The sequence below is a fragment of the Rhea americana genome, unplaced genomic scaffold (assembly GCF_003343005.1).
Source record: "Rhea americana isolate MKP2758 unplaced genomic scaffold, rheAme1 scaffold_288, whole genome shotgun sequence".
Taxonomy (NCBI): domain Eukaryota; kingdom Metazoa; phylum Chordata; class Aves; order Rheiformes; family Rheidae; genus Rhea; species Rhea americana.
Genome location: NW_028186410.1, coordinates 245,097 through 271,405, shown reverse-complemented (window position 1 = coordinate 271,405; position 26,309 = coordinate 245,097). Strand labels below are relative to the sequence as shown.

General features: G+C 39.1%; 1 protein-coding gene across 1 annotated transcript in view; it reads right to left on the bottom strand.

Moving 5' to 3' along the window:
• LOC146593614 (uncharacterized) overlaps positions 1–26,309 on the bottom strand; it is a 166,095-nt gene that overhangs the window by 88,714 nt on the left and 51,072 nt on the right. The window contains exons 10-13 of the mRNA XM_085308958.1: positions 18,002–18,265; positions 16,535–16,673; positions 11,833–11,994; positions 3,434–3,522 (exon numbers count right to left, since the gene is read on the bottom strand). Of these exons, the coding sequence (XP_085165084.1) occupies positions 3,434–3,522; positions 11,833–11,994; positions 16,535–16,673; positions 18,002–18,265 (654 nt within the window). The remainder of the gene's footprint in view (positions 1–3,433; positions 3,523–11,832; positions 11,995–16,534; positions 16,674–18,001; positions 18,266–26,309) is intronic.

Here is a 26,309-nt window from a genome sequence, read left to right as displayed (position 1 = left end):
TAAACAACTCATCAGACTACAAAGTAGGGAATACTAATAATCTCACATGCACTGGGCCAGATCCAGCACTGCTGTCATCTCTCTCTGGAATGAYAGCAAGGTTTCTTTAATAGTGATAGGAAGATGCATTAATTGCACCTTCATCAGCCAGCAAAATGTCACTTCCACCAACAGACATGAAGAGGTCATAACTTAACAAATGGAGATCCACAGTTGACTTAATGAGGCTATCCATTAATAGCTTTCTAAGGATAATAACAAACTCTATAAAGATTTGTTAATGTTTAGTGAAAAAGTCTGGCCAGAACAAGGGAAGGAAGTTAAAACCAGTTATGTTCAAACTGGAAACAGGGCTTCATTTTTTTTTTTTTCCTTCTCATAGATGGGGAGAGGGGGAATATAGCATTTAGAGGTAACCACAAAGGGAAGTTTTGGTTCTCTGTATCTTGACACCTTCAAAATCAAGACTAGGTGAATCTCTGGAAACTAAAGRAGCTCTGAGAAACACATTATTGATCTTACTGAGTAAATGGCTGAAAATTTGTAGCCTATACTAGAAGTCAACCTAAATGATTTACAGTCCCTTCTGACCTTGGCATTTATGAAAGCTGTAAYGAACAAAATATCCAAGTTTCCTCTATAGATTTCAACAACGTCAAAGAGTTTCCCTGGAATGTAGCTTTAGCATTTTATGTAGTCACATCACTATACACTTTGCTAATTATGAAAAATACAAAAATTATTACCTTTACTCCATTTTGCTCTAAAAGTCAAATTTGTATTCTCAAACTTGGATTGCATAGACTGCAGCTACAATTTTAATTTTAATTTAATGCTCAAGGACATAACAGACATAGCAGTTCATATCCATACTTACATAATGCTAAACCTGGTTATCAGTAAACATGATACAATCACTAGATTTTCAATGGTCATTTGAAAAACTGCCACAAGCAATGGAATATATTGTCAAAAGGTGATTCTATGCAAAGAAAAAGAATAGTTAAGGTAGGGTAGAAGCAGGTAGCATGCTCAAAGCTATTTTTAAATATTATTAGGCAACTACAGATAGCATTGTACTTCACCTAGCCATATGATTGCTCAACTTAATTCCCTAAAAAAAGTCAAAGTTTCTTAGCACGTAGTGTGTGCTTGCACTAACATAGTCTCCATGTAGGTAGTCCTTGTACGAAGTACATATAAAATACATTATTTAAGACATAAATCATAGAGTCATTATAAAAGCATTAAGAGTGAATTTCTCTGAGACTATGTTAGGTCTTGCTTGAAGTACAAAAGCAGAAGCTTGCTCAACAGCACGAGGGTGGGATTATAGCCATAGAATATATTTTACTTCTTACAGATATCACTAACCTGGAACATTGTGTCTTTCATAGCTGGTATTTAATATCTTGAATACATGCAACTGTATGCATGCTTATTGCGTGAAAGCCAAGACACTAAATTCTGTCACTCAGAAGATACCCTCTGGGAAGCTATAGATAAATCTGTAGTTTGGATGGCTTGTGGGGCATGGAAAGAAAGCTTGTTTTTACTAATGCATTATTCTATGTCTTCCCCCAAGAGGTGAGGTTTGGTGCTCACTATTCACTTTTGTTGAAGAAAAAAACACAAAAATCTTTTTATGAGAAGAAAAGGACCAACTAGAGAAGTAACCCACTACATTAACATCTGTCTTCCACCCTCAGTGTTTTTTTACATTAGCTCTTCATGTTTCCTACATAAAATAGTTAAGTAGAATTACTTTAGAAGACAATTTCACTCTCAGAGTTACAAGTGGGCCCAAATGACATGAGTGAGAAAAGTGTCTAAATCTTACACATGCTAAAATGAGGATCGCTCTGAATACTATAGTTCAATCATCCCATCCGAAAAAAGAGGAGCCATTACAGACTTTGAAAGGAGATTTCACATGCTCAAATTTCTTTTGTGCAAGAGTATTCTCATACAAGGCTCAATTCAGAAATCTATTTAAACATGTCAATAACCGTAAGCTTGTGAGTCATTTCACTGAGTCCAAAGGGACTAGACAGTAGTGAATTACCCATGGGCTTATGTACCTTGCTGAAATCAGGTCACTTTAATGTGGCTTTGAGAGCTAGCCACAACACAGGTGCCTATAAGAGYATGGTATTTTGTTCAAAGGCAATCTGCTATTATGGGATTGTAGGAAATGAATTTCATTCTGCCACTCCCATGGGCTGGGTTGTTTTGCCCATTACACCCACTCCATCAGCCCTTAAATTGGTCTTCCTRCAGATATAAGACTACACATACACACACACACACAAATACACATCTACTATGTTTGTATAGAGCTCTGGTTCCTCCAGGTTGTCCTTACCTCCCTAAAGAAATAAGTCACTTGAAGACTTAGTCATTTGAAATGGAGGGAATTTCCAGTTTCTTGATCTGTTTTTGCTCATGGATAGTTACAGGTAGATCATTACTTGTTATGAAAAGGCATTACTCTGCTAGAGTCAAGGTAGCTATGACAATTTCCAGCTACTGCAGATTTGTGCCACAGTATGCGTGTGGATATATACATATAGTGTGCATGTTTGTGAGTATATCTTTTTTTTTCTTTTTTTTTTTCATGGTCAAAAGTATTAAAACTAAAAGTATTAAAGTATTCAAAGTATACCTAGGACAAGGTGAGACAAATTTTCTGAACTGTTCATTTGAATATTCATGTTTGCAGTCACAGTACACTGCAGTCTGAAGAGAGAAGAGGAGCAATGATTACAGGGTGAGATGGCATCCTTGATTAGAAACTAATTTAAACCAGATAATATAGGTACAAGAAGTGGAAAAAAATTTCAGGAACACAACCTCTTCTTTGGGGTCTTCTTTCTCTGGATTGATATTAGAGAGGAAAGTTCCAGTGGTGTATCTCACCCAGAAAGTATTGTCATGATGCAAACGTGTTTCAGAGTAACTTGTACTGATGACAAAAATATTTGTTCACAAATTTATTACATCCTTGACCAAACTGCTAAGAATAAGAATAGTAGGAGGATCTGATGGTAGGCTTTTTTTTTTTGCACAAAGAAATAAGGGCTTGAAGGTTATGGATACTGTCTTGTGTCTAAAAACTTCTGAAATAATTTCACCTTATTTCAGCCTTGATTGATCTGCTATTCTATGACTGTTGGACAATCTTTTTTCCTAACATTTTGATATTATCTTGCTGAGGAAGATTAATTCTCTATAGGAACTTATATGGGAGACAGCAATTGGCCATCTGAAACCTTATGGTAGCTATAATCAAAATCACAGTGGCAGTTCAAAGAAATCCAACAACAACAACAACAAAGCCCACAGATTATTTCCTAAATGGCCCAGGCAGAGGCTCCAATGACTTCACTGTGCACTTTAAGAGAGATTGTGATGTTCAGAGCATTGTCGTTACCTTTTGATGCATTCCATATTCTTCTCTCAGTGGAAACAAACCACAGTGCTTATCTGCACTGCCACAGCAATCTTGATAAAAATCATTTTCTGTAAGAAAAAACATGTTTTTTTTATTGGCATGAGACAAAGCTCTGCAATGGAAGGAACTRTTTTTTTCCCCTCTTCCACCAAGATCCTGAGTGACTGCAGGCAGGTCRTATTTCTCCCTTTTATGCTAGTTATAAATAGGTTGATAGTCCTTTCCTACCTTCCACAATGAGATAAATGCAGTGAAGACTTCAGATACCGTGGAGATGGAAATGACAATTAGGATCATAGAATGGGTAAGGTTGGAAGGAACCTGTGAAGATCATCTAGTCCAAACCCCCTGCTCAAGCAGGGTCACCTACAGTGTATTAGACAGGTCTGCATCCGGGTGGGCTTTGTATATCTCCAGAGAAGGAGCAACAAGGGCTCCCTCCCCCMACCTTRCTGAAGCCCASGCTTGAACCAGGGACCTTTAGATCTTCCAGCTGAGCTGCATCAACCCCTATAAAAGCCAGGGTGCCACACAGCACCTTCTCCCAGGCACCTCACCACAGGGGCACCATCCCTGGGTGGGCTTGAATCMCCAACCTTCCAGTTAACAGCTGAATGCGCTGCCTGTTGTGCCACAGAGACCCCAACTGTATAGATACCACACACAAAAAAATATAAATAATAAGAAGAAAAGAACAACAGCAGCAGAGATATTAAACATCACAGAATGTGCTCTTTAGAAGAGAAAATAAAGTTCATTTTGTTGTATAGGCATCTTGATGGTGCATAAATGCCACCAAATGAGGCATGGGGATCCAAAGCACTCAGGTTTTGTATGCAACTGTTGCTCAAGGAGCGTGCCTGTCTGGCCTTTGTAAAGCAGTGACCTGCAGCGTGAACAAGGGTGTATTCCCACATTACAGGAAGCAGTGGTGAGAAATAACGGTCCGCAATACAATTCTTAATATACAGCACGGGGAGAATAAGCCAAAGATGTACTTAATCGTTATTTTCACTTTTTTTCCAGTTACCTCTACTTCACCTCAATAAAATACTGTCAAGTGTACTTAGAATATAGATAAGATCTGCTCTTAGGTATTATAGCTGAAGATATACACATACACAATGTCACATCTTTSAGTGTGTTTGTGTATGAATCTATGGATCTCTCTTTTTCTCGCTCTCTTGCTCTTTGTCTATACATATGTAGGTATATACTAAGAATTCATAACAAAGATATTTATAGGTAGATCATCATCAGGGGTGAAGGACAGATCTACTGAAATCAGTGAAACTATATAAAGTATAGCTACTAGGTATCTGTCACATGGGTGCACATATACATTGTAAATATTTTAAGTTTCTGCAYATAACCTGCACATATGATTGCACATATGAGTCCATAAACACATTAAAATACAGCCATACCTTTGAAAAGATGGTCAATGTGATTTTCTTTGTTATGCAATTTTTTTATTATTTTGGTTCACTGAAATAGTTTTCCAAATAACTTCGCTAAAATAATGAAGACTTTGGCAATTTTTTCAGAGACAAATGAGCAAATCAGTGATCACCTTGGCCAAAAAGATAGCACAGTACAAAGAAAACAATAATATTCTAGATTTTAAAAATGGGAAGGAGAAGGGAGCCAAGTTTGTTATTTGATCAGGACATACTCTTTTTGTATTTTATTTGTAAGGCTCTTCTTTTTCTATACCAGTGAACTCATTACTTTAGTTCCTCATAGATTTCTCTGAACAATTTTTGCTAAGTAAAAACACAATGTAATTCTTCAATGGCTGTAGCAGTGAGAAGCTGCTCAAATTAAAGATCAATAAAAAGTACAGAAAAAAATCTGTACGAAAATAAATAAATAAAGAAGATGGCAAATGCTTGCAATTAGACAGAATGAAAAATCTAAAAGGAAATTAAATTTAGTTGTAATACATTTCCCATTCTTTTCTTCATGAAAATTACTACTGAAGTGGGTTTTTTTTCTGTAATTTAAATGTTAAGCTGCCAGATGTGTGTCTCATGCTTGAAGAGTTGAAGCTTTGCATTATTTAGCATATTAAGATTCACAGAATTTAAAAAAGGGCTCCTTTATTGCCTGGAGGTTCTAATTAAGTAAACCTTAGCCTGGTACATTTAAAACTTGCAATACAAGAGATTTTGCTTCCTTTTTTTTGTCTGCAGCCAAGTCTCATCAATATAATAAATATGGAAAATACTTAAGATGATATAATTTTTCTTTGGCTTGAGGAATTAAACCTATCTATTATTTTAAGAAGTTTTTAATAGAGGCCAGCAATCAGAAAGACATCTAAAGACTCCAGTCTACTTTTTAATCATCGGAGTTGCTCTCAGTTAGTGGGGGGAAATGTATCTTATAAAAACTGGGCTGTGTAAAAATTGTTTCTTCCACAGGCACAAAACAAAGCAGTTCAGAGAAAGAAACAACAATTACACAGTTTTGCATAATTAAATTGCATTTTGCTTTTTTATAACTTGTTATAATTGACCACAAAAAACTAATAAAGCATTAATTAGTTGCTCTATCAGCAATTTGTTAGGATGGCTGCATCAGAAGCTGTAATAACAGAAGTTCTTTTGACTTACAGTACCATAAATCATATCTTAAATACAGTTATTTTTGCCATTTTATAAAATGTCAAAGGTGTCAACTTTGGCCAGATATAGCACTTAGCAGAGACTATTTTAGTAAATTGACTTAAAATACATTTTGTTCCCTGACAAGGGAACATAATACCATTCATGAACAAAATGAACAATTTGAAAAGGAGAAAATAGCACCAAGTGAGAATTATCAAAGACAGATATTATAACTATGATAAATGTACAGTTGTTGGTTTAAACTTTGTGTTAAAATTTTTATTTGGAAGTCAGCAAATACAACCCCAGAAGAACAGGGAAAGCATGATTACACCAGAGTCTGGCTAAGACAATAAAAATCATAATTCAACTGCATTACCATGAATCTATGACCATATATTAACAAGAACTCCATCAGAATAATTATAATGCTATACATTTGAATAGGACAAATAAGGAAGACTGGTCAGATGAAGTAAGTCTCCAAACCTTGATAATGCTGACAGCAGTCTAATATCCTGGTGATATTAAGCCTCAAAAAACAGTTTAGATGCTATATAGCTAATATCTGATATGAGATAAAAAGTATGTCCCCTGTAACAAGTTCCTGTGAGTGACTAGGATCTACATTTTTAAAACAGGATGGGAAGAGGCTTGAAGCTAAAATGTCAGTGCTGCACAGTCACCTTTCTTGGCAAYGGCTTTCCAGGAGGCAATGGCTGAGAGTAGTAGCACACCACTTAATAATGGAGCATTATTTATGTTTCGTAAACCTTGTACAGTGTTTCTTTTTTTCTCATCTACATTCAATCTGCAGGTTATTCTCTTGGATCATGTCTCCYGTAACACACAGTGTGGTGCAACAGGAGCAGATCCATAGAGTGAAACAGGGGACCTGTTACTACTTTGAGGAGTTTATTTCAGACTCAGCCTAGGCTGGTCCTGGGGACTAAACGTCAGTTAGTGGTGGAAGTATACCAAGTGCCTGTCTGGAAGGCATCCTGCCATTTAGTTCCACCCTAAAGGAGTYCCACTCATGTACTCCAAGATCACCCTGAGAATCAAAAAGCAGCAAGCAGGGCCAGGGTATTTGCATCGGAAGTGCTCTCCTGATCCAAACCTAAATGCTAATGTATATATATCCTAGGTGAACCAGAGGTAGAGAAGGTTGGGAAGCAGACTCTTGCAGATGGAAAATTCTTTGAGGCTGCACAAACAGCTGATGCTGTGAAATTTTGATGTTTCCAGGAAAGAAAGGAGGAGAGAGAAAGACCCACAGTAGCTAGCATCTTCGCATGCCAGTATGGAACTTGGATCTGTGTCTCCTCTGTCCTGTTTGAATATTTGACCAGAAGGTCAGAAATGCAGCTGTTCTTTCTACTGAATTTATTAATAATACGAAATGGAACATCACCAACAGGCAAGGATGAGAAAACCTGATGTCTTAGTGCCTAGGTCTCCCATCTAAAACGTGAGAGGTAAAGTTTTAAGTAAGTCTACTGTATGAACCAAGCAGATGCACAGACCTTCCCTATATTAAGGAAATAGATTGGTTAGTGGACTATCTGCTATCCTTGGTGTGTTGCTCCTGTTGTTCCTGATCKCTCATTTTGCCAGAAATTCCACTTGGAGCTAAGAAACTTCTCCTAATGAACAGTTTGTTTAAATTTATATGTACGCATTAAAAATCTCTATTTTAGTGTTATTTTTATTTATCAGTTTTAAACAATGTTGTTGAAGAATCCTAACCAGCTCTAACCTGGATTCTCTAAACYGGATTATCTTTAGGATCAACATCCTTTCCTGAGAGCTCTGGTTGGTGTGGCTCCCAAAGCAAGGGTGCTCCCACTGCACGGAGAAAGTTGGGAGACAGAGTGCTAAAAAAAAAGGAGAARAATAATATTTCCTCTACACATCACACAAGAAGGCTGATAAAAATTGGGGRTGGGAGTTTCTCATTTTTGACTGTTATAAAAGAAACAGAATGTAAAAGAACAGAGGTGATTTTTGTGATGGAAGAGAAGGAGTTGGCACGTACAGTCAGCACTACAAAAGAGAAGTTTTTAAAGATTTTTTAAAATATGGACAAAAAGAAACAGGATGGTCATCAACTAGGAAAAGATTCTACCTTATGAATGAATACAATCTGCCTCACACTGGTCTGGAAGGAAATACTTTCAACTCACATTGTGGCAAAGCAAAGGAGGATGAAGTCCACTAGCTTCTGAWGCCTACAGCTTTTCTTTTAGTTTGCAGGAAAGAATTTTGGAATGGTGCCAACCAGGAGCYGGGCAGCAGACACAGAAATCACCAGCTTGGTTAAATTATAGCAGGGGAATAGAGAAGAACATGGAAATTCTATCTGGACTATCCCTTGTCACACCCCGTCCTGTGGGAAATCAAATGACATGGTAACAGTTGGAGGAAGAGAAGAATTTGGGTTACGTGGATTGCACAACTGTAAGCTGGGAGCTGAATTTCATTCTGCCTGCAAGAATCAGCCCAAGCCTTTACACTGTCCTGCTCAGAGSGGGGAAAGACCAGGAGAGAAAGAGAAGGCTCATCTATCTGTGACTCTACTCCGGGAACCCTACCTGTACCAAAAATGAAGGGCAAATAATGCTCATTTTAAAATTGTTTCATTCCCTTTAAACTGACACTCATGAAGAATTACTAATGAGATTAGCTTTTGGGTTTTTGTTTTAGGTAATTACTTTTGCATCTGCACACAACAGTTATATAGAAGCAAACAGCATGTCAGAAGGAAAAGAGCCACATTGCAGTATAATGAGAAACATCACAATGAAGGCTCACTGGATTTCACAAAATGGTTTCAGAAGTGGCTGTGAGAATAAATATAATCCTTTCAACAGAAACATTTCTCACCTAAACAAGCATGTTTTCAGAAACTTAAAAAATAAACTATTTCTCTCCAATTGTAATAGTAGAAGTAGAATGAAGCAGTCTCTATGTTCTGTTTTTTGATCTGAGTGGATATCTGGATTTAGCAAGTGTCCTAAGCTCCAGGTTAGCTTCAGTACCATCGTTGCTTAGGTGTTATTCTGAAGCTTTGTTCAGACAGGAAATATTTTTTAATGTCACGAAAGGACACGAAAGGACACGATTCACTTTCCAATAGAGGGAAGTGTAGGGGCAGGTGGGAGTGTTTAAACTGAACATCTTAAATAYGCTCAGATAATATGCAGTTTATTTTAGAAGACGGACACTAAAGACAAGACTAGAAGGTTTGAAAACCTGGGATAAGAAGTTTATCCCGGATATGCCACAGAAAGATGATGGTGCAGCAGGTTAGAGGAATGACAGAAGTGGTGTCAAACACAAATACACGCTGTTCATAAAAGCCTGACTAACAATATGTACGAGGAATATTTTATGTGTTTCCAGGGTTTTTACTGGGGGCTTTGAAAAAAGAAATCAGGCTCCATATGAGAGGAGGACTGGGTAGCAGCTGTCTGCCAGGACATTGAGCATTGATGGGGAGAAAAGAAGGCACTGTTGAAGCTCCAAATCAGACATCAGATACAGTGTAATTCCTGATTTACATGCGATTCTGTTGAAATTAACAGGAGATTTCAAATGAAAYATTTTCTGTCCCTAGTTCTGAGTGTAGATATTTAGTGTTTACATTACTGACAGTGTTCCATCATTAAAAAAAATCTGTGCTTTAGTGATATGCCTTATGAAATCAAGGTTTTGTGTAAAATTAGCATGTAATAGATTTAGCAAGTACCTGAAATTAAGATCATCAAGGAAAAAAATCTATTGTCTCATGACTAAAGATAAGCAAAAATGCATTTCACCAAATTCAAATCCAAGGATGCTTTGAAGGTCGGTCTGCTGGTGGTTTAGGTAGATTCCCTATTATACAAGATCGGTTTTTCAAATCCTCGGTAGATGATAGTATTAACTCTTATTGCAGAGTAAACTGAACCAGATCCTCAGATRATGCAAAACAATTTCCTTTGGGTCTACTTTGCTTGAATCAAAGTTGCAGAAATTCAGTATATTTCAAAATCAGGCCACTTATTTAACAATGTTGTTACAAGGTACTTGTAAGAGATCCTCTTGATTTGAAAATCCAGGCCCTAAACATCTTTGTTTGGCATTGGAACTCTGCCAAATTACACATAATTAATTGGAATAAAAATTCAACATGGTAGCTTTACAGCCAGATAAATATTTGTGATAGGGGTAGGGGAGAGTGAAGAAAAGGAATGTTGTCTATCTACATAACTTGTAATTGTTTTTTGAAACATGCGTTCTAAATGTGGAAACATCCAAATGTTGGCTAGGAAAAAAAAATCAGGAAAMAAAARTTTAAAAAATAGACGTCAAAATACCACTTAGTGTTATTTTAAACATTGCCTGTTAATGAAAGCTACTCATGTTTGAAATATTTTGAATATTCTAAGCTATTTTGCAAAATTAATGCACAAGTGAATTAAATGAACTTCAAAGTAGATTCCACTAAAGTAAAAATTGGAAAAAAATATCCAGGTTAGCGCTGTGATGACATTCTTGGAAGGACTAATATCTAAAAAAACACTTTAAAGCAGTGTTGGTCTTAAGAGGTGCACTGAGAATTCTTGAGAGATTTACATTTTCTATTACTTTTCTCAGTAACATGGTTAAATTTGTGTTGCCAGCACCATTTAACCAAAATTGTCACCATTCCTGTATTCTACTCCTAATGCATCTGTGATGGTCACCATCAATACGCAGAGCTTATGAATCCTTACCAAGCAATGTTGCCCTATCTATCTCCTGCCTCTATTTGTACCTGCTTCACGTGAGGTATTCCACTCGTGTACCCATACTAGGAGACTCGTAGATTCACCCTTCCCCTAAAACAAAAGCTGAACCTTGTTTTGATTGAGGTGAGTGGGATAGTCATGAGCAATGGGTTCAGCCGCAGAGGACAGGTAGGCTCCCGGTGCTCATTCAGCCCCTCAGTCTACCTATTAACCCTGAATATTTTTGCCACAACCAGGAGGGCTGGATGGTGCCTTGACACGGGGCAGGTGTGCAGGTGTGAGTGTGACGGGAGCATGGACGGCCGTGGGTACAGCCTTGACACCATCAGYTCCTTCCCCATTGGTAAATCTGCCTCTGGACATCATGGTGGTATCCGAGTTTAGGATAGGACCTAGGAGTTGCGTGACCCAAATCGCAGGCACATATGTTTTACCCGGTATAAAAGACTAACCATATAWTTTACAAGCTCACTGCCTTCAAAAGAAATCTCCCATCTCAAAAGCCAGTACTACCTGATCCTAATACAGACAGGCACTCATACGTACTTTAGTTCAGCACAATTAACAAAAGATATTACCATTAACATGATGCAGGAAGAAAAAGTACTTCCCAACAAGCTAACAACAGCATGTTGTGATCCGTGGATATAAACGACAAAATAAAATGAAAGGATGTAAAAATGTCACGGAAACACCAGGCGTAATCTAACGTTGTCAGTGCACTCCACACACACCTTGTAATTACTAACACATTTGGCCTACTAATACATTTTAGACAGAGGAGCCCACCACTTCTGTACCTTCTCRCGTAATCTGTTTTTGATCCTTCACAATTGATTTAAACTCTTCCATCGCTTCCTTTGCCTAGTGAAATAATTATGAGACAATATCGCAGAGCGAGGGGGAAGGGAGATGAGGGTATTCACACACATGCCAAGCAGATCTATTTGCAAACTTTCAGTAAATTAAATATTACAATAAAAGTCCTAACCTGCTGGAAGCATTTTAAGCTCTTCTCTTTTCCTTCCAGCCTCTTCTGACACACACGTATCTCCTCCTTTCGCAGCATTAAACTGCTTTTCCACTTCCTTTACAACAGTGGGAATACTTCCCTTATGGGTGTCAGGATCTTTCAGGGAGGTCAAAGGTTGCCCTGCAGAGGAAATGACAAGCTGTGAAATGTAAAAGAACAATTCCTTCCACATGTTTTTTTGCTCCAGGAGCAGTAAGGGGTTGTCGGCTAGCATCATGATGGGATGGGCCAGGTCTTTGCCTAGCAGTCCTGTCAAAACTAATTTACAATTAAAGACCTGCACAACTGTTTAAAGCTTTACAACTCCAGCAAGTTCCAAGAACTGCTGAAGCCAAGTGGTGTAAACCGATGCTGTTTTTAACAGCCAGGCAGGGAGACAGATGGGGAAAAAAAAACAGAAAACTGGTCTAACTTGTATAATAAGCAGATAAGCTGTATACAAGAAAATGGTCCTTCTCTACAACATTTATTTACAGGATAAGCTCATTGTCTGGGAATTGAAAAAATTACAGCTTTTTCTCGTTGATGCACGTGGCACACGAGCTATCCTTTAGACAGTTCACTGTATGCTAGTGAAAAAAGCCATTCTGAAAGAGCTCAGTTGCTCTTTTCTTTATGCTCTCGAAATGTAGTGAACCAGGGGAAGGAGGGACAAGCAGACTTTCTGGAATGAAAATGTTACAGATGCCTAGAAAATCTGCCTGCTGCCTTCATCAGGCAATGGTCCAAAAAAGAGTCCAAAGACTACTGAAGCAGTGGGAGCCTTTTTATGCAATACATTTATCCACCAAAGCAGCAGCAACAAACATCTCTGCTACTGGAAGCAGCACAGTAGTGCTAACACAACACTCGACCCAGGTTAATTCATCCTGTATTGAAGCTCTCCTACAGTGAGATCATCCTGCTGCTGGGACCAAGCTAGCTTAGCTGTCATCACACACTTTCCTTAGAAACCTATGCTGATAATGCAGCAGGCAGGTTAAACCATCAGTGCCATGATTTGGATTTCCCTGAGCCCTCAGCGAAGGCAACTTCATAATATCTGCAGTGCTACCGGACACCAAGAGCAAAGACACCCACAACGGCAGTAGTGGCTTAGGAGTGTAGTGAACAAAACTCCTCCTTTGGTTTCACACTCTTGTATCCTCTGCTAAAAAAAGATGAACAATTGGTCATGGTTGTTGAGATACTGACAGTGATTTTCACGATAACTTGGCCAAAACCTTTAGTGCAAATCCAAAACTTTGCACTAAAAAAACCTATTGTTTAAGTCTCTTAATCCTCCTCAGCCACTCTTCCACCCTGTCTCCTGCAAGCACCCTTTTCAAGTCTTGAGTGTGTATCAATATATGCTAGTACAGTACTGAACATAACTTAGTACATAAGGAACATGAACATAAGAATTTRAAAATGACCCATAATAAAGAGGTGTGAGTAAGTCACTCCAGAATGAAAAAGGTTTTATTACAGTTCTTCCAGCTACAGAAGATAAAATCATCCCTGTTTTTCTTTTTTGTCTATTTTATTTGATCTCAGTATCTGATGGGTACAAACAAGCTTTTGTATGTCAAGTTAGGGGAACAGCACAGAGATAGATAGGTCAGCATTCTGGAAGAATATTTCCTGTAAAACATTCAGAATGCAGAGTGAAACTTCCTAAATGAGTCTAAGTCTGATCTAAAGATGCTTGAACAAGAGAACACATGTAGGAGTGCTGTCCAGCACTTCGGTGAGGAGGAAAGAGCATTACTTAAAGCACATTTGTATCACTGTTAGAACCTTTCACACATGTGAATTCTCTCTACTCTGGAAGCTAAAGTTAATGGGGACTGTGCCATGGATTTCACAGAGAGGAAGAGTGATCTTTTGAAGCGTTTAGCATTTTATATGGAGAGTCACATTTCTGAAGAAGTTTTCATCTGTTTAGAAGACTGGGTTACACAGATCCAAGTCCATTAAGGCAAGGTTTCTGGTAGTTTTATCAAATTTTTCTACTTACACTTCTTCTCAAAGATTTGTTGCCACCTTTCAGCACATAACAATGGCTAATAAATGTTGGGGAGAAAATGTCATWTATTTATTGACAGATTGTTGATCCTTTTCTTTAGTAGGGCTACAGACCAACAACAATACAGCTTTTTTTCTTAAAAAAGCAGCATAAGATGGTCATAGAAGCAGCAGTTGTCTTCCTCCTGGCATCGAATAAAACTTTAAAAGAATGGAGAGAAGATACAGTTCAAAYGGAGAAAAACACCAAATGGGAGCTTCAGAGGGCACTAGGGTGCATTCCCCTGCATTGTACTCCGCAGGTGAGATACTACGCAGCGGGAAAGAGCTACACACTGCCCAGCACAGAGCTGGCCTTTAGAAGAACAATGCAGCCTGGAGTTAATGGAAATAATATGAAGGTTCCTACCTAACCTTCAAAAACCAAGACAAATTCAGAGTGAACGTTAAAACACCATCTCCTRACCTGCTCTATTTTGCTTATATGTTGCAGCACCACATCCGGTATTGATATGTRAGATCACTCACTATTTAGACTACTGCAGTGGAGTAAGTTACAGAGCACCAGTCTTCATCTAGGCTGTTCTTGCTTTTTCTGGTTTATGTCTCAACCTTAATGTCACTTTAACAGAGCTTTTTTTCCCCCTGCTTTTGGTCGTTTAACAGATATAATACAGTATTTATAGAGCATATCAATGTGCGACAGCTTGCCACAGATCATAAACACATTTTTCTGTTGGAAATGTTGAAGTCGTGATTTTCACCACGTGATCTCCAGTTCCCTAAGGTTCACTCCTTTAATTGTAAATAGCCAGAAAGTCATCAAGCTAGCATTTAATAAACTTTTAATTTGAAATGGATTACCACATGTTGTGTTTGTTTACCCATTATTAAATCTCTTAGCAACATATCACCAGCAGAAACAGCATACTGTAGCACTGCATAGATACATTAAAAAACAAACCCATGGGGGATATTAGCAGCTAATAATATCTTTAAAGAAGGCTCCAAGAAAAATAAATAAATATCAACACTGTCAAAAATTACTTCTGGAAATTTTGCTAGTGTAAATCTGTGTGACATGGAAATTACAGACCTTCCATGATCAGCTTATCAGCTTTCTTCAGAGATCTGCACACTAAATAGGACATGCACTAACGCTCTTCCTCAGTTCTTAGAAATACATCTTTCTGGAGGTATCAGAGTATGACAGGTTTTTCTGTGTGTTTCCAGAAGTATGACCTATTGAGTTGCAGCCTCCACGTACGTATGTGCATGTGCATACATGTGTGTGCATTCATGTGTGTGTGTGTGTCTGCGTGTGTGTCTGTGTGCATGTAAATCAAAATAATGATAGGGACGAGTCTCATTTATTAAGAGCTTGTTCATAAACTGCTGAGAAAAATCAACTGCACCTCCACCTTTTGGATCTGCTATTCATAGCTTTGTGCTGCATCTACAGCACGAAATTCCTTAGCAGACGTGTAGTAGGTATATGGCCAAAAAAGGGGTCTTATTCCTCAGTACAACGTATACTTGTACCTCCAGACAAAAGTGACACAAAGTAAACCTCATTTTCCTTATCTCCTAAACCATCATTAATTTTCTCAAAAGTACTTTTAATGGCCTCTTTTCATATTGTTCTTCCAACCTGAGCTCCCCTTCCACCACACTAAATGACTACTCTTTGTCGGCTTCCTTTGTTTCCTTCCAAAATTTCCCTCCTYCTCCACTCATGTCTTCCACTATGTATCACTGCTGTTGCTCTCAAACACCTAAGGAATCTCTGCACTTTAGAACTAAATCTCTGTGTCAGATTTGCACAAAATATTCACRCAGACACTACAATCTGTAGGCTGACTGCATTCTTCAGTTCACTATCCAAGAGGGAGTATAGGAATGCCTATATGCCAAGATAGAGAATGTTTATTGTCCCTAGCAGTCATATCCCACATGCTGAAATATAAAAAACAATTTAGTCCAGTGTTCTGGCATTCTTCTCATTCCTACATTTATAAARTAAAATTTGTGATGGTTGTCACAATATGGTCAACTATGTCTTCAGCWTAGCTACCTCAGGAGACCCACGGAGGCCAGGGAGGATGCTCAGTCTAGAAGCAGCATTCAGAGATTCTGAGAAGCTTCTSAGAAGGTTTGTTGCACATAAGCAAATGATAATCTGTCTTTCCTATGGGTTACCACTTGACTGAATCTTAACGGAATTTCACAAGAGCAGCATACGGCTTGCCTCTGATGCCAGAACCATCTCCCTGCCTGTTCTAGCCCAGGGAGGTGCTAGAGTTCTTCCAAAAATAATTAGACAAAAAAAAAATCTTTTTTTTTCCTGTAAGCTTGTTGTCAAAAGTGGCTGAAGTGTTATTGCTGTGACCATCCAAGCACCATTCAGCCTTAAGCAGAGGACAGCATGGAAAGTTTTATCCTCAGCAATGGTTTAAATTGTTCTCAGCTGAAAAAGGAAGTTAGGCAACCTTAATGAAAAGAATCACAGTACTCCTACTATAACACCTATYAGTCCTCTAAATGAGGAAAATCTAGCTTAATAAGAGCAATAATAACTAGCTTTTGTTTCAAGAAATGAAACCATTGGTTATCCCAATGTCCCRACATAAACGTGAAAGTTTATATCCATCACCTCGTGGTCCAGACAATTTAACCTTCTCCAAAACACMATTCTTTTCTGCAACACTTGTAGACATGAGAAGCTGAGATGGGAGATGAAGATGTGTATCACACTCATTTTGCTTATCTGAATCCTGTGGTAGTTTAATTATCTAGTAAGAGAAAAATATATGAGCATAAGCAGTTCAGTATTCCACAAATCCAGGACGTACTTGTTTGTACACTATTTGCGAACTGTAGAGGTGCAAGATGTTGTGTTCTCCTTTCTCTGCACTCCATTTACTATGGATTTCTATAGATCAGTTTCTTCTGTGCATTTTTCCCATRCTTACAGACTAAAGCAGACACCTCAGAAAATGTACCAAACTCAGACTGATCTAGAAAACTAGATCTCTGGACTGACCTAGGACATGCTTCTGAATCATTAAATTATCCCAGTTATGAGGTCCTATGCATTGTGTTAAAAGACTAATCTTGGAGCTTTTTAATATTTAGGTTTTTTTTTCCCTCCACTTCATTTGTTATTTTTTACATAGTCCTACTAGCAGCATTTCCAACATTTTCTTTCCTAGTTTATCTGAAGTATATTTCTGGTATAAATTCTTATTCATCTTCATGCTTCTGAAGTTATTTTTACTTCATTTTACTCTTTGTAGATCCCAAATGAGGCTATTACCCAAAATGAAGATCGTCTAAAAAAAATCACTGCAAGAAATTCAAAAYGAATAGCTACACTTTCTTTTAACTAATCAACATATTACAAATAAGATGCTTTCCAAATTCCTCTCTTTCAGTAAATATTTTTTTTCCTGATCCAGACRTGCCTGAATAAAAGAGGTTTGAGTCTGAAATCTTCTTGTTAAGATTCAGAATGAGGGAATATATCTCAGTTACAAATAACACCCGTGATCTGCAAAGTTCAGAAATAGACCTTTCACTAAAGAGGATTTCTTAATTCAGACCCATTTTAACCAGAGACATACAAAAAAAGTAACATTTGAATTAAGTCCAAAAAYGATTCAAAGTACGGTTCCTACCATAACAGAGCCTTTCTTGCTAACAGGAGACATCASGCATACAAACAAGGATATCATAAGCATACTATGTTCTTCCGTAGCCATATATAGCACCTTTGAGATTCACTAAAACTACGCAGGAAATTTGCATGTGTGCTGCCAGCAGGCTCAAACCCAGAATTAAAACAATTCCACKTTTTGTCCAACTTTCTGATCCAGTGACTCAACATGATAAGCAATATATAAATATTTTGAATAATTCTAATAATCAGCTGTAAAAAACAATTAATTTCATGTGGGAGCTGGAGATGCATGTTGTATTTATTTTGTTTATATGGCCACGAAGTAGTTTGATAAATTCCTTTAAGAAAGACAATATTGATTTTAAGTCTGACAGAAGGAAAGTAGAATCTGTTCAAGGAGCAGTGACTAAACCAATAGGCCTAACATTTATATATACAAACCTGAAAATATAGATTGCATAACCAGTGGTCCAAGTCTAGGGAAATAAAATTTTCAATTTTTTTGAATTGATCAATTTTGGAATCATAATGGCCTCTGAGGAAGGGGCATTTAAACTTTCCCTCCAAAGTGTTAAAATTGTTGTCACATAAGGGAAAAGCCCCCCATCCTACTTCTCGATCAATGCAAGCCCAGGTTCCACGAAGAAGGAAGAGTTCRAAGAGTAGTACCATGCCTGGATTCATAGCCTTTCTAGGTGGCAGAACCTAGCAAAAGAGAAACAGAAAAGATTTATCAGTTATAAAAACATCACAAGGGAAACAGCTTTCTTATATCAGATGACATGCTACAAACTTCATACCTTTAAACAAATTTTACTTATTAAAAAAAATTTAACAAGTCTTCCCTCTTTTCCCCAAATCATATATTTGAACAATTTCTATCACCACAGCAATAGAAAATGCTGTGCATTTTATTCATGATGATTTTGTTATTTCTATTTTTTTTCCCTAGCTGTCTAAAAAGTGCTCATTTTCTTAATTAACAAGTGGTGTAGAAATATTGCCACTAGAAAAATTTAAGATAAATTGTAAGAACAAACTTTGGAGACYGAGATGTTCTCGTGATGGCATGTTCAGATCCATCACTGCTTTCTTCCTGCAGCAGCTTTAGAGAATTCATCTGCTTGAGCTTTTCTCTTATAGCCAGTGAGGAACATTTCCAGACTTGCTCCTTACTGAGTCATAAACTCTTCTCCACCCAGTTCTGGGAAAGATATTGGTACACAATAGCTTTCTCCTTCAAATGAGAGCAGGGAAACCCTTCTTACAAAGTATGTGAACCCCAGGGTAGGGTCAAAAAGGATTTTGWGGGAGTAAACTCCCAATATACCGAAGACTGGCAAATACTGTTTGCACTTTTCATAAGATAGTCAGAGTTATTCTCAACGACTTGGAGCTGAGGAAGAGTGTTACCAGTGCCTTAGGGCCCTGCAGCAATTGTGTTCCCACAGCAAAGACTTGAAAATCAGGAGTGAGGAAATATCCCTGAAGTAATGAATTTATGTAAATCCCCCTGTAAGGTTTACCGTATGAAGCAATTCAAGGTCATGCAGAAGAGAGCAGAGGAAGAAGCCGGGCGAAGACAAATAAAAAGAAATCTGATCATATGCCACAATTTTAACTACGTTCTTTAATTAACATGGGGGTTGATCCAGGTCCTGTTGAACAGTTTTTATTCACTCTAAAGGACAAATAAAAAAAAAACATACAAAAGCTTGAATAGGGAAGGTAGCTACCTATCGTCACACCCTGGCTAAAAAGCTCTGAAAGGTAATCATCTGGAGACAAGGAGAACAATAGGTCAGCTACACCTCTCAGAGTGAAGCATCTGCTGCTTTACTGCTCCTACAAGTTCTTCTGGATTATACAGAACTCAGACTGTGCCTAATCTCTTAAATAAGCTCTCTTGGATGTTTATCCCATAGAGACATTACTGTGTTATTTGAATGTCTTCCATCTTTTATTGTCCCCACTTCCGTCATTAAAGTTCGTAACAGCACATGTCTTGGTACAGTTGCCATGCAGAGACTCCCACTGTATAGAGCAGGCCACAACATTCAAGGGTGTCCTCTAACATCTGAGTGCCTTGTAGGATGCATCTTCAGCACATTTTGAAACTCAGAATAAGACCTCCAAATAGAAGACACCCATCCAAGTTCACTCTCCACTTTTAAAGATATAAATTAATGCTGTGCCAAAGGTTTTTTAACCAAGCCAGGAYTTCCACACTTCCACAGTCATATTCCACAGCTGACAACCATCCATAAATCTCTATGTTTCAAATATATCTGCACACAAGTACAAGTAAAGCTATTTCTCTATTGATATTTTTTAAATACAAGCATCACTTTCTTTTACTCGTTACTGAATAGTAGACAAGATAGATAACAAGGACAGGACAGGTACAGCCAAGCTTTTTCTCTGTCTTTTTCTAAAGCAATTAAGAGATTTACTCATACCAATAACTATTATGTTAGGAGAGGTTACATATTCATAGTTGTGTTGCATTCTATGAATTTTTTGCAGAGGTGAATATAAATTATTAATTATCATAATATGTTTTCCCATTTCAAGTTATACACTGGGATTAAATAATGTCAGAAAAGAGGAAGTCATTTAAGGAAATCTTTTAAAACTATAAATATTGTTGTTATTATGTAGGTGTACTTTATATTAATTATGTAAATATATTCTAAGACTTAGTGTAGGCTTAAAATGAAACATAAGCATCTGTTGAAAAATGCCATAACCCTGTGGCAGCTGCTATTAAACCATTAACAGTATCAGGTTTCATTTAAACCAGATTTACCATTTTCTATAACAGCCCGTGGGAAAGCTAAAAACATTAGGCACAAATTACTGACAAAAGAGATCCTTAATCAAGCCATACATTTCATTTGGCTAGCTGGGTGCTAGATGGTAACCTCTGTGCTACAAATTAAAGGTGGTGGTTACAAGGCTACGATCAAAGACAATTACCTGCATTATTGAACAGTCTCAAAGCACAAGCAGCAGAATTCACTGCAGTATCACAACATCCCTTTCAGTTTCTCTCGTTTCCCAGACTTACTCTTTTGTTTAGAATAACTTAGCAACACGCTCTCTTCTACCACACAGCCTGAAAATGGATGCTGGTTGAGCAGTTGGTGTAAGGGTAATCAGACTGACCATTCAAAATTCATTTCTTTGTTTCCTGCTCACTGTCATACTTCACTTGCTATAAACKCTCATCCTGCACTCACATTGCAGACTCACTCTTTGGGACAGGAAGCATCCCTTTGCCTAAGAGTTACAGGATCCAAACCACTCCATGATCGAAATGCGTAATAAGAAAAATAGGGATTTTGTCACGTAGCTGTATGCTACAAAGGTTGTAAAATTAGTTCTGAGAGCCTTCATGTAGGAATGACAGGTGCCTGATCAAGACAGGACAGTCTCACACATCACCGCATACTCTATCAGATAAAACACACCTACCAAATACAAAATGCATTTCTGTTCTTTCCACACAAACATCCAAGCTAAGTCTCTTCCTATTACTCTATCTTGGTGTCCCAAACCTTCACACAGGTACCTGTGGGCTTTCATTACCACTCTGACAGCTGCCAGGAGCATGATTTATACAATTAAAGTACTGATGAGGAAGGCACAATCAGGCTTAATAGGAGAGTGTTAAAAAGGAGGAACATCCCCTCAAGAGCCTGTGCTAAATCTGCTCCACCTTGTCCTCTTACACTGCCTCCATCACCACAGTAAATGTGCATCTCCATAATACCCAGTTGTCCAATAGCCACAGGGTCATATGGCCCTACAAGGAATTTCAGTGTCGTGCCACCTGCCCTTAATTAGCCTCCTCCTAGCTGATGAGTTTCAGAGAGGGGATTTGTGTAATGGCCAGCAGGACCCGCAGGCATAGCTACACAGAAGCATTTAGGCATGTAACTCCTATTAAAATCCATGGGTCCTGAGTACCTACATGCCCTTGTGGATTTAAGCCCTCATTGTCAGATACAGGCTGGAGCACGGCTCAGATGGGTAGAAGAGGAGAATCAGCAGAAAGTTCACTCTTTTTCGTAAGAGACCTGGAAAGAAATGGGAGGGAGCGGGTGCTTTCTGGAGTTGTTGGAGAAGCGGCACCTGCAGAGACCACTGCCTGGCTTGGGCCAATGCCTGGGATGAATAAAGCCCTAGGCACAGGCAGTTCAAAGTGACCAATTTGTTTCGATGCACTAGTTTGGTTTTGAAGAAAAAATAACCTTTACACGAAGCGAGCAGATATAACTTTTCTGCTAATGGCAACTTCTTTCAAGGCACTGTTTGGTAAATTAGTCCACGAGATTGCACCACCACTGTTGGTGGTGAAAGATAGCATAATATATAAACCTACTTTCATGGGTTTTAATGGATCTAATCTCTAGCATCTGAGTTTACAATTTGCCCTTGCTCAGTTAAAATTTCCACTGAGCTCTATGAGCTATATAACCTTTTATAGTGGTACAAAAGCATCTTACACCCACTTTTCACTGGTGTGATTTGTTCTACAAAGAGAGATGCAACAGAGAATAAATAATGCTTGTGTGTGCCTGCACAAGCACAAGTAATTCTTCTTACTCTGCAGTTAACAGTGTTGCATTTAATTGAATTAAATCATAGTGAACTAAAATTATCTCTTGCCACCATTTCTGAATTCAACAGTTTTATATCAGTTTTATTGTAATATATCTTACTTCCCCATATGCCACCATAATTTCAGCAAAGAAATCGTTTACTCTAGTGAGAGAATGAATTCTATTTGAATATTTCAATAAACAGATCCTGTGTGAGGATTTTGGCTTTTTGTCTGATTTACTCGTGAGTTTTAAGCTTGTCAGAGAAGGAATAAACCTTCACTTTGCTCCTTCAAATGCACAGAATTTAGAAGAAAAAGGACAAAAATGCCATTATCTAAGTCATATAATACAGAAATTTACATCTATGATTCAACTAGATTCAGCTGAATTAGAAGATGCAAAGACAATTCAATGTTTACTTATTTTCAAAAGAATAATCTTGCAAAACATCATATAAATTAATGGCTCGTCATTTCTGATGATGATAATGGTGGCAAATGAATCTTACTGGAACYAAACACAGGTACAAAGCCTTTTAAATAGGAGACAGTTCCTATCACACCATCTTACTAACAAATAAAAAAGTATACTTCACTATGTAAAATGAAAAGCATTTGGCTGCTTTTGCCAAAACAAGGTGGAGCTTCCATGGAGAGATTTCAAGCCTTCGCTGTTTACACGCGAGGCGAGCGTACRGGCAGGAGGAAGAGCATTCTTGGGAAGTGTTTATGTAACTCTRAATTTATAAAAGGCCAGAGGGGAGGGAAGAGAAATCTGGACTGAGGTAAAAATAAAATACCATGTTATTAGGGTTTCACAAAAGTCCCATCTATCATCCAAATGTTCTGGAACAGCTGGAAAAACAGAGTAGTTTTGGGTAGTTGCCGATCTGTGCACAGGTATCTGAATACAGAACAACACACAAATCTGTGCAAGCAACTCACTGCTGCTCATTTCCCCATATATATGTCTTTTTTCTATTCCTGACTGGGAGAAGAGACCTCTCAAGCCTGACATAGGTCAAACAAAGGACTTCTCTCCCTCCAGCTTCAAGATCTTCTTAAATGTTCATGCAGCACCACCAATTTTCCATACCCAAACTTCCCCAGTGAGGCATGTGGATAATCTGAAGTATMAGCATACACTGCGTGAGGCAGAAATCTTCTCTTCTGGCTGCAATGAGCTGCATGGTATCTGAGAAAAAGGCAATCTATTTCCCACTCTTAATCCCACAACGGTGATGGCTCCATGCAGGATTCATCCCCTCACCCTGCACCAGGGCTCCCCAACACCTTCCCAGACCTGCACAAAGTGCCCTGCTGAAAACACCCGCCTTGCTGTCAGAGWAGCCACTACTCCCCATTGCCCCTGTCTTCTCCAGGAGAGGTAATTCGGGGCATAGTTAGCTCTGGTGGCRTCACATGTGGTGTGACTACCTTACACCAGAGGACCAGGATCTGGCCTTTTATCCTTCCAAATACAGCAAAATAATGTTTGCGTTCTGTGAGCTTTAGCCTCTGCATCTGTTGCTAATTGTCCTGGCACATCTGCTGCTAATTCTTTTCTGTTCTGTGACCAGCAGGGAGTAGTAATGTATGGCAGCGTCAGCGTGAACCTCCCCRAGAGCTTCTCGTGATATACCGCTGGACCGCGTAGATTCTGACCTCGCCGTGCGATGGGCGTAATTGCCTTTGTAAACTTAACGCAGGGACTCAGGTTCGCTCTCTCGCCACTCCTGTGCCTCTTATTTATTCCCAAGATTTATTCCAGCTCCGTCAGAGCAAGAGCTTTCCCCGATACRCAGGCCACTGACACGAAACAGTGGAGTTTATTTCTTCCGTGTCAGGGGGACGYGTACTTGCTCAGAAACCACTCGGAGCCAAGGAGTCCTGCACCGACCTGGTTCATTCAGCGCCGCGTCACAGGGCAGGCAGCRTCACTCGCTGCGGTGCTCATCACAACACCAAAGGCGCCGCATGGTTTTAGTCCCCCAAACAGGCCGTTTTTCCCTTGCCATTTTGTTCCACAAGCTTCTCCGTTTCCGGTCTGCTTCCTGATGCTATTCTGGGTTCTCTGTCCTGCCTGCTGCATCAGAGCACCTTCTTCCTTCTGAAGTTTTGGTCCAGCCTGGGAGAAGACAAAAACTTCCTCTATGGGGTGAGCTCTGTCAGTGCATAATTCATGCTCCACCAGCATCTCCTGGATGTGCCAGATCCTAATCAGGCGCTGGTCTCTTCAGGAACCCAGCTAACACCTCCTCCAGTGAAGATACTGAGAGGCTGGCTCCTCAGAAAAAAAAGGCCCCTTTTCCCTGTACATTCTTGCTTTGAAATGGTGTATCTAAACAGGGCCTCATTTTTTTGTGGCATAAAGTACTCCTTGTATTTCTGTACCATCACTTTGCAACCAGTCTGCTCATCCAGAGTTCACAGAAAATTATTAAAAATGCACAATGCTTCAAATTCAGGCATTTTTGGAAATAAAATATCTTCTGGAGGTGCTTTACTGGCTCCCAGTACTTGCAGGTATTGACTAAAACACTGTTCAAACCTTTTTCATAATTCCAGTGTCAGCTATGGTGAGTCATGTAACTGCTCCACTTTCTACTCATGGTATTTTTTGTTGTGGTGCCTATTTATTTTGCTCTTGCTACCCTCTGTTGTTCAGAGATTACTAGTAACTAACGATACAGATAGAGGAGTATTCTGAGTCCTAGCTGARCAGCTCCCAAAAAGGAGACTTTTTTACAACTTGCCTATTGCAGCCAATTGTTCCTGTCAAACTCTCTTATAGGAGAAATTTCCCGTTAGGAAATAGGCCATRGAGTGGTCCGAAGCAAAAGCCTGTCCCTAGACACTCCCAACTTTTGACTTCTGCCTGCCAACATTTTCCAAGGCAGTCCACCCATCTAATCTCAGTCTAATGAATTTAGACACGAGGTAGGCCCGCATTTCTGCGGCGCTGGGGCTGTACCCGTCGGCCCAACCCGGCACAGCGCGCACAGTACAATCCACCCTGGGTTTCCAAGAACTCCAGAGCGCAGTGACTCAGTAGCATACGAAAAGCCAGTCCAAAATTCCCCCAAACAAAAYCCGGGCTAGCTAGCAACCCTTTGCAAATGTAACTACATCTGCAAATTACAGTTACAGAACTCTAAATGCGGTAGGTGCGAGAGACCGTAGCACGTGATGGCTTTGCAACGCCAGCACATCAGGTTTAGAGACTCTCCTAGAGTTTTCACCTCTTTTGGATTCGTAATGCAGTGCTGGAAATAGCGCTCTACGCGTTGGGGAAGTCCATCTCTGGGCAGCAAGCGGCCCCGGAGCCGCGCTGCGAGACCGGCCAGCGACCGCGCGTGGCTGGGACGGGATCCGTGCTCCGCAGGGGCTGCCCCAAAGCAGGTCCCAAAGCGAAACTTTCYGCCGGACCCCAGCGAGGAGAAGGGCTTGCGGCCGTTTTGTGCCCAGAGCGCRGCGTGGGGTCTCAAAGCCAGCACAAGCAGCACGCTGCCGAGGTTTCCCGAAGGCATGACACGGCCGCGGCGCAGTCGCCCCAGAGAGATGCATCTTAACGAATTATTACAAAAAGACATTTAGCAAAGGGAATTTGAAGAGTGAAACCCCAAAAGTCAGATAAACTAAACAGAAGCAATAATAACTGTTTGTTCCTGCTGTGCAACAAAAAAAAAGTTTTGAAACTGTAGTTTCTAAATAAACACAAGTGTCTGTCTAAGCTCAATACTTTCATTTACCAACAGGTTCACATAGTACCTTATYATCCCAACTACAAATAATTGTGTCCAGCGAAAATTTAAGTGATTCTTGTTTTGAAACTCCTCTGGCACTGCCATGCATTATTACCTCCTATCTTTTTTCAGCGTGTGTCAAATTCTTATGTCCTACAACGTGTCCTACAGCTAGATGTTCTTCATCTGTGCCAGAGTTTAGCTCAAGAATAAAATGAAACAAAAGAAAAGCTTGTGCTCTAATTTCCTAATGATACCTTGTTTTGTAATTATTAAAAGCATCACAGTCTTTAGACAGATGCTGACATATGGAAAATACAGTCCTTGAAAGTGTTGGTTTCATCATATTTTAAGAATTAATACCTTAGGTCATGTTAATCAGTATCTGATATAT